At 43.2% G+C, this 17,984-nt stretch overlaps 1 protein-coding gene across 1 annotated transcript in view; it reads right to left on the reverse strand.

Moving 5' to 3' along the window:
• The window catches only part of LOC139757108 (uncharacterized), a 120,910-nt gene that overhangs the window by 19,392 nt on the left and 83,534 nt on the right, over positions 1-17,984 (reverse strand). The window contains exons 20-22 of the mRNA XM_071677201.1: positions 17,238-17,458; positions 16,130-16,194; positions 7,931-8,069 (exon numbers count right to left, since the gene is read on the reverse strand). Of these exons, the coding sequence (XP_071533302.1) occupies positions 7,979-8,069; positions 16,130-16,194; positions 17,238-17,458 (377 nt within the window). The 3' untranslated portion in view covers positions 7,931-7,978. The remainder of the gene's footprint in view (positions 1-7,930; positions 8,070-16,129; positions 16,195-17,237; positions 17,459-17,984) is intronic.

Here is a 17,984-nt window from a genome sequence, read left to right on the forward strand (position 1 = left end):
CACAACTCCTGTTTCAGGAGTATTGCTACTCCTTCCCTTGCTCTTGTCCTCTCACTAACCCCTGACTTCACTCCCCAGACATTTCCAAACCACTCTTCCCCTTTACCCTTGAGCTTCGTTTCACTCAGAGCCAAAACATCCAGGTTCCTTTCCTCAAACATACTACCTATCTCTCCTTTTTTCACATCTTGGTTACATCCACACACATTTAGGCACCCCACTCTGAGCCTTCGAGGAGGATGATCACTCCCCGCGTGACTCCTTCTTCTGTTTCCCATTTTAGAAAGTTAATACAAGGAGGGGAGGATTTCCGGCCCCCCGCTCCCGTCCCCTCTAGTCGCTTTCTACGACACGCGAGGAATACGTGGGAAGTATTCTTTCACCCCTATCCCCAGGGATAATATACATATATATATACATATACACACACACACACACACACACACATATGCACATACACACACACACACACACACATACATATATATACATATGAAAAATGTAAGAAACAATTTAGAAAACAAACTTTTAGCTTGAAATGAATGAAAAAAAAAAAATATATATATATATATATATATATATATATATATATATATATATTTCTTTTTCTTTCAAACTATTCGCCATTTCCCGCATTAGCGAGGTAGCGTTAAGAACAGAGGACTGGGCCTTTGAGGGAATACCCTCACCTGGCCCCCTTCTCTGTTCCTTCATTTTTGAAAAAAAAAAAAAACGAGAGGGGAGGATTTCCAGCCCCCCGCTCCCTCCCCTTTTAGTCGCCTTCTACGACACGCAGGGAATACGTGGGAAGAATTCTTTCTCCCCTATCCCCAGGGATAATATATATATATTCCTCACGTGTCGTAGAAGGCGACTAGAGGGGACGGGAGCGGGGGGCCAGAAATCCTCCCCTCCTTGTATTTCAAGTTTCTAAAAATGGGAAACAGGAGTCACGCGGGGAGTGCTCATCCTCCTCGTAGACTCAGATTGGGGTGTCTAAATGTGTGTGGATGTAACCAAGATGTGAAAAAGGGAGAGATAGGTAGTATGTTTGAGGAAAGGAACCTGGATGTTTTGGCTCTGAGTGAAACGAACCTCAAGGGTAAAGGGGAAGAGTGGTTTGGGAATGTCTTGGGAGTAAAGTCAGGGGTTAGTGAGAGGACAAGAGAAAGGGAAGGAGTAGCACTACTCCTGAAACAGGAGTTGTGGGAGTATGTGATAGAATGTAAGAAAGTAAATTCTCGATTAATATGGGTAAAAATGAAAGGTGATGGAGAGAGATGGGTGATTATTGGTGCATATGCACCTGGGCATGAGAAGAAAGATCATGAGAGGCAAGTGTTTTGGGAGCAGCTGAATGAGTGTGTTAGTGGTTTTGATGCACAGGACCGGGTTATAGTGATGGGTGATTTGAATGCAAAGGTGAGTGATGTGGCAGTTGAGGGAATAATTGGTATACATGGGGTGTTCAGTGTTGTAAATGGAAATGGTGAAGAGCATGTAGATTTATGTGCTGAAAAAGGACTGGTGATTGGGAATACCTGGTTTAAAAAGCGAGATATACATAAGTATACGTATGTAAGTAGGAGAGATGGCCAGAGAGCGTTATTGGATTCCGTGTTAATTGACAGGCGCGCGAAAGAGAGACTTTTGAATGTTAATGTGCTGAGAGGTGCAACTGGAGGGATGTCTGATCATTATCTTGTGGAGGCTAAGGTGAAGATTTGTATGGGTTTTCAGAAAAGAAGAGTGAATGTTGGGGTGAAGAGGGTGGTGAGAGTAAGTGAGCTTGGGAAGGAGACTTGTGTGAGGAAGTACCAGGAGAGACTGAGTACAGAATGGAAAAAGGTGAGAACAATGGAAGTAAGGGGAGTGAGGGAGGAATGGGATGTATTTAGGGAATCAGTGATGGATTGCGCAAAAGATGCTTGTGGCATGAGAAGCGTGGGAGGTGGGTTGATTAGAAAGGGTAGTGAGTGGTGGGATGAAGAAGTAAGAGTATTAGTGAAAGAGAAGAGAGAGGCATTTGAACGATTTTTGCAGGGAAAAAATGCAATTGAGTGGGAGATGTATAGAAGAAAGAGACAGGAGGTCAAGAGAAAGGTGCAAGAGGTGAAAAAGAGGGCAAATGAGAGTTGGGGTGAGAGAGTATCATTAAATCTTAGGGAGAATAAAAAGATGTTCTGGAAGGAGGTAAATAAAGTGCGTAAGACAAGGGAGTAAATGGGAACTTCAGTGAAGGGCGCTAATGGGGAGGTGATAACAAGTAGCGGTGATGTGAGAAGGAGATGGAGTGAGTATTTTAAAGGTTTGTTGAGTGTGTTTGATGATGGAGTGGCAGATATAGGGTGTTTTGGTCGAGGTGGTGTGCAAAGTGAGAGGGTTAGGGAAAATGATTTGGTAAACAGAGAAGAGGTAGTAAAAGCGTTGCGTTAGATGAAAGCCGGCAAGGCGGCAGGTTTGGATGGTATTGCAGTGGAATCTATTAAAAAAGGGGGTGACTGTATTGTTGACTGGTTGGTAAGGTTATTTAATGTATGTATGACTCATGGTGAGGTGCCTGAGGATTGGCGGAATGCGTGCATAGTGCCATTGTACAAAGGCAAAGGGGATAAGCGTGAGTGCTCAAATTACAGAGGTATAAGTTTGTTGAGTATTCCTGGTAAATTATATGGGAGGGAATTGATTGAGAGGGTGAAGGCATGTACAGAGCGTCAGATTGGGGAAGAGCAGTGTGGTTTCAGAAATGGTAGAGGATGTGTGGATCAGGTGTTTGCTTTGAAGAATGTATGTGAGAAATACTTAGAAAAGCAAATGGATTTGTATGTAGCATTTATGGATCTGGAGAAGGCATATGATAGAGTTCATAGAGATGCTCTGTGGAAGGTATTAAGAATATATGGTGTGGGAGGCAAGTTGTTAGAAGCAGTGAAAAGTTTTTATCGAGGATGTAAGGCATGTGTACGTGTAGGAAGAGAGGAAAGTGATTGGTTCTCAGTGAATGTAGGTTTGCGGCAGGGGTGTGTGATGTCTCCATGGTTGTTTAATTTGTTTATGGATGGGGTTGTTAGGGAGGTGAATGCAAGAGTTTTGGAAAGAGAGCGAAAAATGAAGTCTGTTGTGGATGAGAGAGTCAGTTGTTGTTCGCTGATGATACAGCGCTGGTGGTTGATTCATGAGAGAAACTGCAGCGGATGGAACCATGGAAGCGGAAGTGAATCATAGGGTGGGGGAGGGGGCGAAAATCCTGGGAGCCTTGAAAAATGTGTGGAAGTCGAGAACATTATCTCGGAAAGCAAAAATGGGTATGTTTGAAGGAATAGTGGTTCCAACAATGTTGTATGGTTGCGAGGCGTGGGCTATGGATAGAGTTGTGCGCAGGAGGGTGGATGTGCTGGAAATGAGATGTTTGAGGACAATGTGTGGTGTGAGGTGGTTTGATCGAGTAAGTAATGTAAGGTAAGAGAGATTTGTGGAAATAAAAAGAGCGTGGTTGAGAGAGCAGAAGAGGGTGTTTTGAAATGGTTTGGGCACATGGAGAGAATGAGTGAGGAAAGATTGACCAAGAGGATATATGTGTCGGAGGTGGAGGGAACGAGGAGAAGTGAGAGACCAAATTGGAGATGGAAAGATGGAGTAAAAAAAATTTTGAGTGATCGGGGCCTGAACATGCAGGAGGGTGAAAGGCGGGCAAGGAATAGAGTGAATTGGATCGATGTGGTATACCGGGGTTGACGTGCTGTCAGTGGGTTGAATCAGGGCATGTGAAGCGTCTGGGGTAAACCATGGAAAGCTGTGTGGGGCCTGGATGTGGAAAAGGAGCTGTGGTTTCGGGCATTATTGCATGACAGCTAGAGACTGAGTGTGAACGAATGAGGCCTTTGTTGTCCTTTCCTAGCGCTACCCCGCACACATGAGGAGGGAGGGGGATGTTATTCCATGTGTGGCGAGGTGGCGATGGGAATGAATAAAGGCAGAGTGTGAATTGTGTGCATGGGTATATATGTATGTGTCTGTGTGTGTATATATATATATATGTGTACATTGAGATGTATAGGTATGTATATTTGCGTGTGTGGACGTGTGTGTATATACATGTGTATGGGGGAGGGTTGGGCCATTTCTTTCGTCTGTTTCCTTGCGCTACCTCGCAAACGCGGGAGACAGCGACAAAGCAAAATAAATATAGAAATATGTATATATATATATATATATATATATATATATATATATATATATATATATATATATATATATATATATATATATATATACATATACATATATATATGTATATATATATATATATATATATATATATATATATATATATATATATATATATATATATATATATATATATATATATATATATATATATATATATATATATATATATATATATATATATATATATATGTGTGGTGTGAGGTGGTTTGATCGAGTAAGTAACGTAAGGGTAAGAGAGATGTGTGGAAATAAAAAGAGCGTGGTTGAGAGAGCAGAAGAGGGTGTTTTGAAATGGTTTGGGCACATGGAGAGAATGAGTGAGGAAAGATTGACCAAGAGGATATATGTGTCGGAGGTGGAGGGAACGAGGAGAAGAGGGAGACCAAATTGGAGGTGGAAAGATGGAGTGAAAAAGATTTTGTGTGATCGGGGCCTGAACATGCAGGAGGGTGAAAGGAGGGCAAGGAATAGAGTGAATTGGAGCGATGTGGTATACAGGGGTTGACGTGCTGTCAGTGGATTGAATCAAGGCATGTGAAGCGTCTGGGGTAAACCATGGAAAGCTGTGTAGGTATGTATATTTGCGTGTGTGGACGTGTGTATGTACATGTGTATGGGGGGGGGGGGCATTTCTTTCGTCTGTTTCCTTGCGCTACCCCGCAAACGCGGGAGACAGCGACAAAGTATAAAAAAAAAAAAAAAAATATATATTTATATATATATATACCTTACGCGAAACCAGGTACTAACAAATTTATGGACCAACCTCCAGTGTAGGATAAACATCTAGGTTGACTGCGGACTACATTATTGCAATATAGATTTCCAGTCTACGATTCATGAAATTATTATCATATGGTTTGCGCAACGGGTACGTGGTAAGCCAATGTTATAAGGATTCCTGGTCCAGAGACACTTGGCGTAGTTATACACACTTGGCGTAGTTAAGCTTGAGCTGGCCACAGCTTGAGCTGCGGTAGTCTTGTTACTTGACAGCGACGACCAATGATCGACTCGTCTTTGTTCTGAATTCACAGATAGAACCACAAACCAAAGAGTATTAAGATAACCCATTTATTTCGTTATTGCGAGTAACATTTAATGGCATGAGCTTGTCAATCTTTCTGTAGGTATATTATCACGATTACCACTGCTCTGCTAGAGCGTACTGCTTAACAGCATTCAAATATCGTAACGTATTTGACGTTGATGGTAATACATGGATATGCCGTCACATAACTTTAATCTCAGTCTCGTGTATCATTTCATAAAGATTAACACAGAGAGTCCCTACTCCGCTTGATTTGGAGTGGGGACCGCGGCTTTCAACCGGACGTTACCTCGAGCAAACTTCAAAAAAAAAAAAAGAAAATGCGTGAAATGGCAACAGCAGAGCGTCCCTATGGAGGGGATTGAGGGGATGGTGGGGTGCGTTTAGTCCCCCAGTACCTCCGTTCTTCAGTGTACAACGAGTCTTTCAAAGGGTCGGGTGTGTGCGCGGATAACAGGCTGCTTCCCCTAATGGTTACTTTCCACACACGTATCTCTCTCATCTGATGTTCGCCAACCAATAGGAAGTTTAGAATTTCCGAGGAAGGCTACCTATGGCACAAGGTACAGAGTGAACTACTGAAGGCCAATTTGATATCTGGGAGAACAGAGAGGGGGAAGAGGGACCAGCACCATCTCGTCGATAATCAAAATAGGTAAGAAAATAAGAGTACGTATTTGTGGTGCAGGGTCACTTAATATACCATTGCAAGAACCGTATATTTACGACGCTTCTAACCCTGTGAGTGAGAGGGAACTCATCTTGAAACAAAAACAAAACTTTTTTCGCAAGTTCCAGCCTCAGATGAGTAAGGACTTCTTTGTCTTGTTTCCCATTTTCGATTATCAGATGAAATTCTTATCTATTTACGCATGTATTTCGCTCGTGACAAAAGTCCAATGTTAAGCTTCTATTTCCATTCGTGTCGTGTACTTTAGATTTTTTTTCTCTCTCTGGTACGACGGCGTGTTTCAAATCTGGTACGACGGCGTGTTTCAAATCTGGTGCGTCGGCGTGTTTCAAATATAGTACAAAGGCGTGTTTCAAAAATTTTGATGAAAGTATTTTGTAGATATTTCCTGAAAGTTTAAGCTACATTTAGCTCAAAAGTTATATCATCCTCTGGTTACCTGTCTTATGATATCGTGCTCGCACGAAAGAGATAGTATATACGGAATATATATTTTTCCTTTTTCATATTCAAATAAGGAGAACTCGATTGTTTAGTATTTGATTCTCTTTTTTTTTTATCAGACGTGATTAAAAAACTTCATATCCTTACGCATTTTTGTATCCAGGTACAATTCCAATTTCCTATTAGAAGATTTTGAATTTTATCAATCATCTTTGAATATTTGATCTCATATTTTCTTTGATACTTGCGTGATATCTGTAACTCAATATTTCAGTCTTGAAGATAGTCCTTCAGAGTTTAACTGTAATTCACTGCAGAGAGGTGAATATTAACCATAATATTTCTTTGCCATAACTGTAATTCACTGCAGAGAGGTGAATATTAACCATAATATTTCTTTGCCATAAATCTTTTTCTCTCGATTTTCTTCTGAAAAAATCAGTATCTGGGAAAAATTTCCAGTCTGAGATTATGCGCGTTATTACTTTTCAAATGCTCTGTCACATTTATTTACGATAAGGAGCTAAATTGAGCCCACAAATGCCAAGCTATTCGAAAATGCTCAATTTAAAGTGATGGAGAGCACCCAGAGGGTGTGTTCGTGAAGTCTGGGCCGACCTAACTAATATCTGATACGAACGAGTCATTCGTGATCGCGACCGTCCTTTTAGGGGGGACACGCTGTCCTCCCGTAGTTCACCATGTCAGAGGATTCGTGAACTGGGTTGGTCGTGACCCCATCCGCAAAAAATGGTAAAAAAAAAAATTCTTAGCCTGTGAACTCCCTAGTTACCCATCATCGAGACTGCATGACTTAGAACAGACTTTAAGAGAGAGAGAGAGAGAGAGAGAGAGAGAGAGAGAGAGAGAGAGAGAGAGAGAGAGAGAGAGAGAGAGATGGTCATCTGCACTTTTCTCAGGTTATTCTTGATCTGTAGCTGACCCACATCCCTCATTACCCAGGTCATGCAGTGATCCGCTGGTCACCAAAGCCTCCTTGTGACATGATGAAACCAGGACCTACTCTTGGGCTCTCCATCTCCGCTAGGCATTCATGGACCGCCAATGACTAGGTCATCTCTGGCTCATTAAGAGGCACAGGTCACTCATGACTCACCAAGTACCAGACTCGCCCATTGCCCAAGACCCACTTTAGAGAACCAGACTCCTACTGATTCACTTGTCACTCACAAACAACCAGGTCACTCATGACCCCACCAGTGGTCAAGTTATGGCATAACCCACTAGTGACTGGGCTACTCATGACCCATCAGTGCCCACGTCATTCATGTTATTCATGACCCATCAGGGAAAAGGTATCTCAAGGCTCACGAGAAATCTAGGCCACACATTGACAAACTGTGTCTTATTAGTTCACAAGTGACTCATTTTCTCCCGAATTCCCCCTAGGTCACACACGACTCATCTCAATAGCCTAGGTTATCCATGCTCCACGTCAACAAACGACGTGTTACTCCTCACCCAGGAAACCTTCATATATCAATGTCACTCACCTCGATAAAGACAGTCACCTTGATGAGCCAGGTCACCTGTGACAGACTCTACTCTGGTAGAGTGCGTCTCCTCACGAGCCTGTGTTTACTCTTGCTAGTGATGTACCACTCGTTGTTTCCCCAAGCTCCGACGTTAATCCTGAAAGGTTTAAATGAGAGAGACATCAGTGATGCTCGTGCTGTATGAAGGAAGGAAGTGATGGCGGGGAGCCCTAACTTGCAAGGGTGATAATAATTCACCTTAGCTCTTCTACATCTCTGTCTCAGTATGGGTAGCTCTCACATATGTGGGGTAGTAGCTTTTCGTCAACCTCTCACTTAACCAGAGTGGAATCAAACGCCCTTCTCAATAACTCCGGGTTGATATCACCATCCTTCAACCATCATTTTTTTCTTTTTCTATCCACGGTTGATATTTCTGCCCTCCCCTACTCCTACAGATATCATTTCAGCCACTGAATTTCGTGGACTGTGTGCATGTGTCCCTGTCATTGAGTCTTGGACCCGAGGTACATGTTTTGTTAGCTGCTTCCTACAGTTTCCGTGTGGAGACTAACCGCACGAGGATTGACCTTTACTTTACCTCCTCTTCGCGGAAGGGACGCCGTGATATCTTCCTTTTTTCGTCTTTCCCTCTTTCATTGGTCAGCTCTGTTAACACCCTGATCCGAGTTAGCTGTGATTGGGGTAACAGCATGAAAAATCGCATGACGACCTGGAATCCACTTTGCAATTAATGACGAGAAACTGATCACTTAACGTCACACTCGATTTTTCCTGTCACTTAATGTTTACACACCACCATTCCAGCATCAAAGACCAAACACAAAACTCCGATATATCTATCAGTAATCTTTAATTGGTATTTGGTGGGTTGGTTGGCTGGTTGGTTGCCTGGGTGGTTGGTTGGCTGGATGGCTGGTTGGTTGCCTGGGTGGTTGGTTGGTTGGTTATCTTGATTGGTGGGCTGGTTGGTTGGCTGGTTGCCTGGCTGGTTGGTTGGATGGTTGGTTGTCTTGGTTGGTTGGCTGGTTGCCTGGCTGGTTGGTTGGATGGTTGGTTGTCTTGGTTGGTTGGCTGGTTGCCTGGCTGGTTGGTTGGATCGTTGGTTGTCTTGGTTGGTTGGTTGGTTGCCTGGCTGGCTGGCTGGTTGCATGGCTGGTTGGTTGGTTGCCTGGCTTGTTGGTGGGCTGGGTGGTTGCCTGGCTTGTTGGTGGGCTGGGTGGTTGCCTGGCTTGTTGGTGGGCTGGGTGGTTGGGCTTCAAAAGCCTATCAACTGCCAGGGTCATTAAGGCCGTCAGCTACATACATCACGCGTCAAACAGTTACACCTTCATCAAGGTTTAGGATGACTGTAAGACCATACACACCCTCACTGTGTACATGGACCAGGCTTTGCATTGTCAATGAGGCGGAGTCATCATGGCTAAGACAGAATATTTATAGAACGACGACACGCGTACCAGGGACGCAGGATATATTCGACAAGAACTGTATATATTAAAGGAATGGTATAAAAAAAAATTTCAAGTTACAGATGTTTTGGTGGACATCTGCCACCCTCCACTAGACACGTAGTACATGCTAGCGAGAAAGTAACATGCGTCATCAATTTTTCATTTTTGTATGTTAGCTGAGACAGCACTGGCACCTGTATGCCTTAATCAAGGCTTTTTCACTAACACTTTGTATATATATATATATATATATATATATATATATATATATATATATATATATATATATATATATATATATATATATATATATATATATATATTTTTGTCGCTGTCTCCCGCGTTTGCGAGGTAGCGCAAGGAAACAGACGAAAGAAATGGCCCAACCCACCCCCATACACATGTATATACATACGTCCACACACGCAAATATACACACCTACACAGCTTTCCATGGTTCACCCCAGACGCTTCACATGCCCTGATTCAATCCACTGACAGCACGTCAACGCTGGTATACCACATCGATCCAATTCACTCTATTCCCCGCCCGCCTTTCACCCTCCTGCATGTTCAGGCCCCGATCACTCAAAATCTTTTTCACTCCATCTTTCCACCTCCAATTTGGTCTCCCACTTCTACTCGTTCCCACCACCTCCGACACATATATCCTCTTGGTCAATCTTTCCCCACTCATTCTCTCCATGTGCCCAAACCATTTCAAAACACCCTCTTCTGCTCTCTCAACCACGCTCTTTTTACTTCCACACATCTCTCTTACCCTTACATTACTTACTCGATCAAACCACCTCACACCACACATTGTCCTCAAACATCTCATTTCCAGCACATCCACCCTCCTGCGCACAACTCTATCCATAGCCCACGCCTCGCAACCATACAACATTGTTGGAACCACTATTCCTTCAAACATACCCATTTTTGCTTTCCGAGATAACGTTCTCGACTTCCACACTTCAAGGCTCCCAGGATTTTCGCCCCCTCCCCCACCCTACGATTCACTTCCGCTTCCATGGTTCCATCCGCTGCCAGATCCACTCCCAGATATCTAAAACACTTTACTTCCTCCAGTTTTTCTCCATTCAAACTTACCTCACAATTGACTTGACCCTCAACCCTACTGTACCTAAGAACCTTGCTCTTATTCACATTTACTCTTAACTTTCTTCTTTCACACACTTTACCAAACTCAGTCACCAGCTTCTGCAGTTTCTCAGGAATCAGCCACCAGCGCGGTATCATCAGCGAACAACTGACTCACTTCCCGAGCTCTCTCATCCACAACAGACTTCATACTTGCCCTTCTTTCCAAAACTCTTGCATTCACCTCCCTAACAACCCCATCCATAAACAAATTAAACAACAATGGAGACGTCACACACCCCTGCCGCAAACCTACATTCACTGAGAACCAATCACTTTCCTCTCTTCCTACACGTACACATGCCTTACATCCTCGATAAAAACTTTTCACTGCTTCTAACAACTTGCCTCCCACACCATATATTCTTAATACCTTCCACAGAGCATTTCTGTCAACTCTGTCATATGCCTTCTTCAGATCCATAAATGCTACATACAAATCCATTTGCTTTTCTAAGTATTTCTCACATACATTCTTCAGAGCAAACACCTGATCCACACATCCTCTACCACTTCTGAAACCACACTGTTCTTCCCAATCTGATGCTCTGTGCATGCCTTCACCCTCTCAATCAATACCCTCCCATATAATTTACCAGGAATACTCAACAAACTTTATATATATATATATATATATATATATATATATATATATATATATATATATATATCTTTTTTTTATTTTGCTTTGTCGCTGTGTCCCGCGTTTGCGAGGTAGCGCAAGGAAACAGACGAAAGAAATGGCCCAACCCACCCCCATACACGTGTATATACATACGTCCACACACGCAAATATACATACCTACACAGCTTTCCATGGTTTACCCCAGACGCTTCACATGCCCTGATTCAATCCACTGACAGCACGTCAACCCCGGTATACCACATCGCTCCAATTCACTCTATTCCTTGCCCTCCTTTCACCCTCCTGCATGTTCAGGCCCTGATCACACAAAATCTTTTTCACTCCATCTTTCCACCTCCAATTTGGTCTCCCTCTTCTCCTCGTTCCCTCCACCTCCGACACATATATTCTCTTGGTCAATCTTTCCTCACTCATTCTCTCCATGTGCCCGAACCATTTCAAAACACCCTCTTCTGCTCTCTCAACCACGCTCTTCTTATTTCCACACATCTCTCTTACCCATACGTTACACTCGATCAAACCACCTCACACCACATATTGTCCTCAAACATCTCATTTCCAGCACATCCATCCTCCTGCGCACAACTCTATCTATAGCCCACGCCTCGCAACCATACAACATTGTTGGAACCACTATTCCTTCAAACATACCCATTTTTGCTTTCCGAGATAATGTTCTCGACTTCCACACATTCTTCAAGGCTCCCAGAATTTTCGCCCCCTCCCCCACCCTATGATCCACTTCCGCTTCCATGGTTCCATCCGCTGCCAGATCCACTCCCAGATATCTAAAACACTTCACTTCCTCCAGTTTTTCTCCATTCAAACTCACCTCCCAATTGACTTGACCCTCAACCCTACTGTACCTAATAACCTTGCTCTTATTCACATTTACTCTTAACTTTCTTCTTTCACACACTTTACCAAACTCAGTCACCAGCTTCTGCAGTTTCTCACATGAATCAGCCACCAGCGCTGTATCATCAGCGAACAACAACTGACTCACTTCCCAAGCTCTCTCATCCCCAACAGACTTCATACTTGCCCCTTTTTCCAAAACTCTTGCATTCACCTCCCTAACAACCCCATCAATAAACAAATTAAACAACCATGGAGACATCACACACCCCTGCCGCAAACCTACATTCACTGAGAACCAATCACTTTCCTCTCTCCCTACACGTACACATGCCTTACATCCTCGATAAAAACTTTTCACTGCTTCTAACAACTTGCCTCCCACACCATATATTCTTAATACCTTCCACAGAGCATCTCTATCAACTCTATCATATGCCTTCTCCAGATCCATAAATGCTACATACAAATCCATTTGCTTTTCTAAGTATTTCTCACATACATTCTTCAAAGCAAACACCTGATCCACACATCCTCTACCACTTCTGAAACCACACTGCTCTTCCCCAATCTGATGCTCTGTACCTGCCTTCACCCTCTCAATCAATATCCTCCCATATGATTTACCAGGAATACTCAACAAACTTATACCTCTGTAATTTGAGCACTCACTCTTATCCCCTTTGCCTTTGTACAATGGCACTATGCACGCATTCCGCCAATCCTCAGGCACCTCACCATGAGTCATACATACATTAAATAACCTTACCAACCAGTCAACAATACAGTCACCCCCTTTTTTAATAAATTCCACTGCAATACCATCCAAACCTGCTGCCTTGCCGGCTTTCATCTTCCGCAAAGCTTTTACTACCTCTTCTCTGTTTACCAAATCATTTTCCCTAACCCCTCTCACTTTGCACACCACCTCGACCAAAACACCCTATATCTGCCACTCTATCATCAAACACATTCAACAAACCTTCAAAATACTCACTCCATCTCCTCACATCACCACTACTTGTTATCACCTCCCCATTTGCGCCCTTCACTGAAGTTCCCATTTGCTCCCTTGTCTTACGCACTTTATTTACCTCCTTCCAGAACATCTTTTTATTCTCCCTAAAATTTAATGATACTCTCTCACCCCAACTCTCATTTATATATATATATATATTTTTTTTTTTTTTTTTTTTTTTTTTTTATACTTTGTCGCTGTCTCCCGCGTCTGCGAGGTAGCGCAAGGAAACAGACGAAAGAAATGGCCCAACCCCCCCCCCCATACACATGTACATACACATGTCCACACACGTGTATACATACCTACACAGCTTTCCATGGTCCACCCCAGACGCCTCACATGCCTTGATTCACTCCACTGACAGCACGTCAACCCCTGTATACCACATCGCTCCAATTCACTCTATTCCTTGCCCTCCTTACACCCTCCTGCATGTTCAGGCCCCGATCACACAAAATCCTTTTCACTCCATCTTTCCACCTCCAATTTGGTCTCCCTCTTCTCCTCGTTCCCTCCACCTCCGACACATATATCCTCTTGGTCAATCTTTCCTCACTCATTCTCTCCATGTGCCCAAACCATTTCAAAACACCCTCTTCTGCTCTCTCAACCACGCTCTTTTTATTTCCACACATCTCTCTTACCCTTACGTTACTTACTCGATCAAACCACCTCACACCACACATTGTCCTCAAACATCTCATTTCCAGCACATCCATCATCCTGCGCACAACTCTATCCATAGCCCACGCCTCGCAACCATACAACATTGTTGGAACCACTATTCCTTCAAACATACCCATTTTTGCTTTCCGAGATAATGTTCTCGACTTCCACACATTTTTCAAGGCTCCCAAAATTTTCGCCCCCACCCTATGATCCACTTCCGCTTCCATGGTTCCATCCGCTGACAGATCCACTCCCAGATATCTAAAACACTTCACTTCCTCCAGTTTTTCTCCATTCAAACTTACCTCCCAATTGACTTGACCCTCAACCCTACTGTACCTAATAACCTTGCTCTTATTCACATTTACTCTTAACTTTCTTCTTCCACACACTTTACCAAACTCAGTCACCAGCTTCTGCAGTTTCTCACATGAATCAGCCACCAGCGCTGTATCATCAGCGAACAACAACTGACTCACTTCCCAGGCTCTCTCATCCCCAACAGACTTCATACTTGCCCCTCTTTCCAGGACTCTTGCATTCACCTCCCTAACAACCCCATCCATAAACAAATTAAACAACCATGGAGACATCACACACCCCTGCCGCAAACCTACATTCACTGAGAACCAATCACTTTCCTCTCTTCCTACACGTACACATGCCTTACATCCTCGATAAAAACTTTTCACTGCTTCTAACAACTTGCCTCCCACACCATATATTCTTAATACCTTCCACAGAGCATCTCTATCAACTCTATCATATGCCTTCTCCAGATCCATAAATGCTACATACAAATCCATTTGCTTTTCTAAGTATTTCTCACATACATTCTTCAAAGCAAACACCTGATCCACACATCCTCTACCACTTCTGAAACCGCACTGCTCTTCCCCAATCTGATGCTCTGTACATGCCTTCACCCTCTCAATCAATACCCTCCCATATAATTTACCAGGAATACTCAACAAACTTATACCTCTGTAATTTGAGCACTCACTCTTATCCCCTTTGCCTTTGTACAATGGCACTATGCACGCATTCCGCCAATCCTCAGGCACCTCACCATGAGTCATACATACATTAAATAACCTTACCAACCAGTCAACAATACAGTCACCCCCTTTTTTAATAAATTCCACTGCAATACCATCCAAACCTGCTGCCTTGCCGGCTTTCATCTTCCGCAAAGCTTTTACTACCTCTTCTCTGTTTACCAAATCATTTTCCCTAACCCTCTCACTTTGCACACCACCTCGACCAAAACACCCTATATCTGCCACTCTGTCATCAGACACATTCAACAAACCTTCAAAATACTCATTCCATCTCCTTCTCACATCACCACTACTTGTTATATATATATATATATATATATATATATATATATATATATATATATATATATATATATATATATATATATATATATATATATATGTTTCGTGGAGACAGTCCACCTCATCAGGTGCCAGTACTTTGTTTGTCTATCCGTAACCGTTGTAAGGGAAAGTGATTAAGAGGGTCGCGTGGCGGGGATTGACCTGGGAAGCTGTGTGGGAGAAACTGAGTGTAGAATGGCAACAGGAGAGACTAAACAAAGTGAGGGGAATGTGTAAGGAATAGGAGGTATTGGGAAGCAGTGCTGGTGTGTGCAAGAGGCGTTTGGCATGCATAAGGTGGGAGGTGAGCAGGTGAGAAAGGGGAGTAGAGGAAAGACGAAATAAAGTAGCTGGTGAGAAAGTAAAGAGATATGCCTATTTGTGCGGTACTTGCAGGAAAGGAGTCCAAATGACTGGGAGATGAGTAAGAGAAAGCGGCAGGAGGTTAAGAGGAAGATGCAGGGGTTGAAAAGGGGGCAAATGAGAGTTGGGGCGAGGGAGTATCGGTAAATTTCGGGGAGGAATAGAATGTTTTGGAAGGAGGTTGATGGTGTGCAAAAAATCAAGAGAACGTATGGGAACATCGATGAAGGGGACAAATGAGGAAGTGGTAACAGGTAGTAATCACGTGAAGAGGAGATGGCGTAAGTATTTTGTAAGACTGTTGAATGTGTTTGATGATTAGGGTGGCAGATGTTGGGTGTTTTTCGTCGGGCCTGGTATATAAAATGAGAGAAGCATTGAGAGTGAGAGTGGTTTGGTGAAGAGAGAGGAGGTAGATAGATAGAAAGACAGATAGATGTAGATATATAGATATGGATAATATATATCCATCTCATTTCGTTTTTTTTTCTTTTCTTTACTTCCTCACTTCAAATTCTTTTCCTTAAAATATTCCTTCATCCTCCTCATTCTCACACAAGGCCTTGCCTAGAGCAGGACTTACGTCTATGCATGAAGCATTTTTAATGAAAAAAGAAAAGAGAAGGGACCACTCACTCTGAGCCATAGGCCGTAACGGTTATTCCAAGCGTAGGGTCCTTTAGGTTGCCGATCCACATTATCTGAGAGGGGAAAAGAAAATGGCATGAGTTATTTTTTACACAGGTTCAGAATAATGATCAGGTACCCCACTGATACCGTGTTAATGCCTCTGGTGAACATGGTAAGAAATATTGCAGAGACCCTGACAAGACTCCGTGAACATAAGTCAGAACAAATGAACAATCGCTCTGCATATTTGCATTCATAAAGATTACCCTTAATTACCTACAATTTGGTTTCCTAGGACGGTTGAGATGTAGTTTTTAGAACTAACTAGCAACTTTCCTCGACGAAAGATGCTGTTCCATCTCGTTCATTACATGAGGTACGTCTTATCTTTACCATGAAGCAGGTTATGTAACACCCATTACAGTGAAACGAGGAGCTTTGGTGATTTGTATCACAGGTAAGGCAATATTGCCACCTTGACCCTTACAGGCCAGGCCAAAGGTCACGTCAGTATACTCAGGGGTCGCACTCTCGTATTTCAAGGGTTAACAGTCGATCGAGTATTTATTGAGGTGCAAGAGTTCTTTTTTAGTGGTCTAAGAGGAAGTCAGGGGAGGAAATTTTGTTATGTTGCAAATTCAGTGTTCCTCGTGTGTTCAATGGACGGGGCTGCACTCGTGTGTTCCATGGACGGGGCTGCAAATGTTACTCAAGTGACTGAGGTGTACAGGGATGGTGATCTGTCTTACAGCGCGGGTGTACAGTGACAGTACAACTGATGAACGCAGCAACTGGGCCAAAATTTGCAGTATCATATGCTATTGCTCTCTCTCTCCACGTCCTCTGTAGGTGAGAGCTTGATGCGTTGACTGTATGAAGGGAAAAAATGGAAAGAGAAAATAAAAAGAAAATGGTTGAGCAACTGGAGGCAGTCGTTCCTGCTATGAACCCTTTCCCAGGAGTCAAATGATTACAGATGGTACTCCTCATTCTTCGTCAAGAGCATACCATCCCCACACTAGAAAGCTGCCAGCTACAGCGGCCGCGTCAGTCTGAGAAGTTGGTCACTAACGCACGATGCCTCTTTCAGACAATGTTCCGAGGCTTATATTACCTTATAGTTTGGAAGATCTGGCAGGTAGTCAGCGTACTGATTCATGGCGTCAATGCTCGAGAGCGAAAGCACCCGGGCGCCGTACCTCTCGCACACCTCTTCCCACTCAAAGAGGCTGGCTGCTGGCAAAGATCCTGCATCCCCAAACCTTGTAATGTAGTGGAGAGGGCCATTTGCAGGGAAGGCTCGCCAGGCCACTTGAGAGGGTAGGCTCTTGTATTCTGAAGGCCAAGACAAAATGTTGCAGCTTAGCCTCAAATGATGATTATTACACATAAATATTACATATTCTGATATATAGACATTAATAAGATACCCGAGATTTGCAACCTCCCTGGAGCATGATTGTTGCTGGGCTGTCCTGTACTAACTGGTTCACAGTGTATGGGTATAAGGACATAGAGCCGTCAGTGGCAGCTAACGATAGGAAGACACCTTTTGGCTCATAGATAGTCCACAGGAACACCTGAATGTCTACCCTTGATGTCGAAATCTCGGACGCGCGCTCAGTAGTAAAAGTGTACTTCAAATATATTTGTTTTCTTTTCTTTTTTTTTTTTTTTGCTTTGTCGCTGTCTCCCGCGTTTGCGAGGTAGCGCAAGAAAACAGACGAAAGAAATGGCCCAACCCACCCCCATACACATGTATATACATAGGTCCACACACGCAAATATACATACCTACACAGCTTTCTATGGTTTACCCCAGACGCTTCACATGCCCTGATTCAATCCACTGACAGCATGT

The sequence above is a fragment of the Panulirus ornatus genome, chromosome 24, assembly GCF_036320965.1.
Source record: "Panulirus ornatus isolate Po-2019 chromosome 24, ASM3632096v1, whole genome shotgun sequence".
Lineage (NCBI taxonomy): Eukaryota > Metazoa > Arthropoda > Malacostraca > Decapoda > Palinuridae > Panulirus > Panulirus ornatus.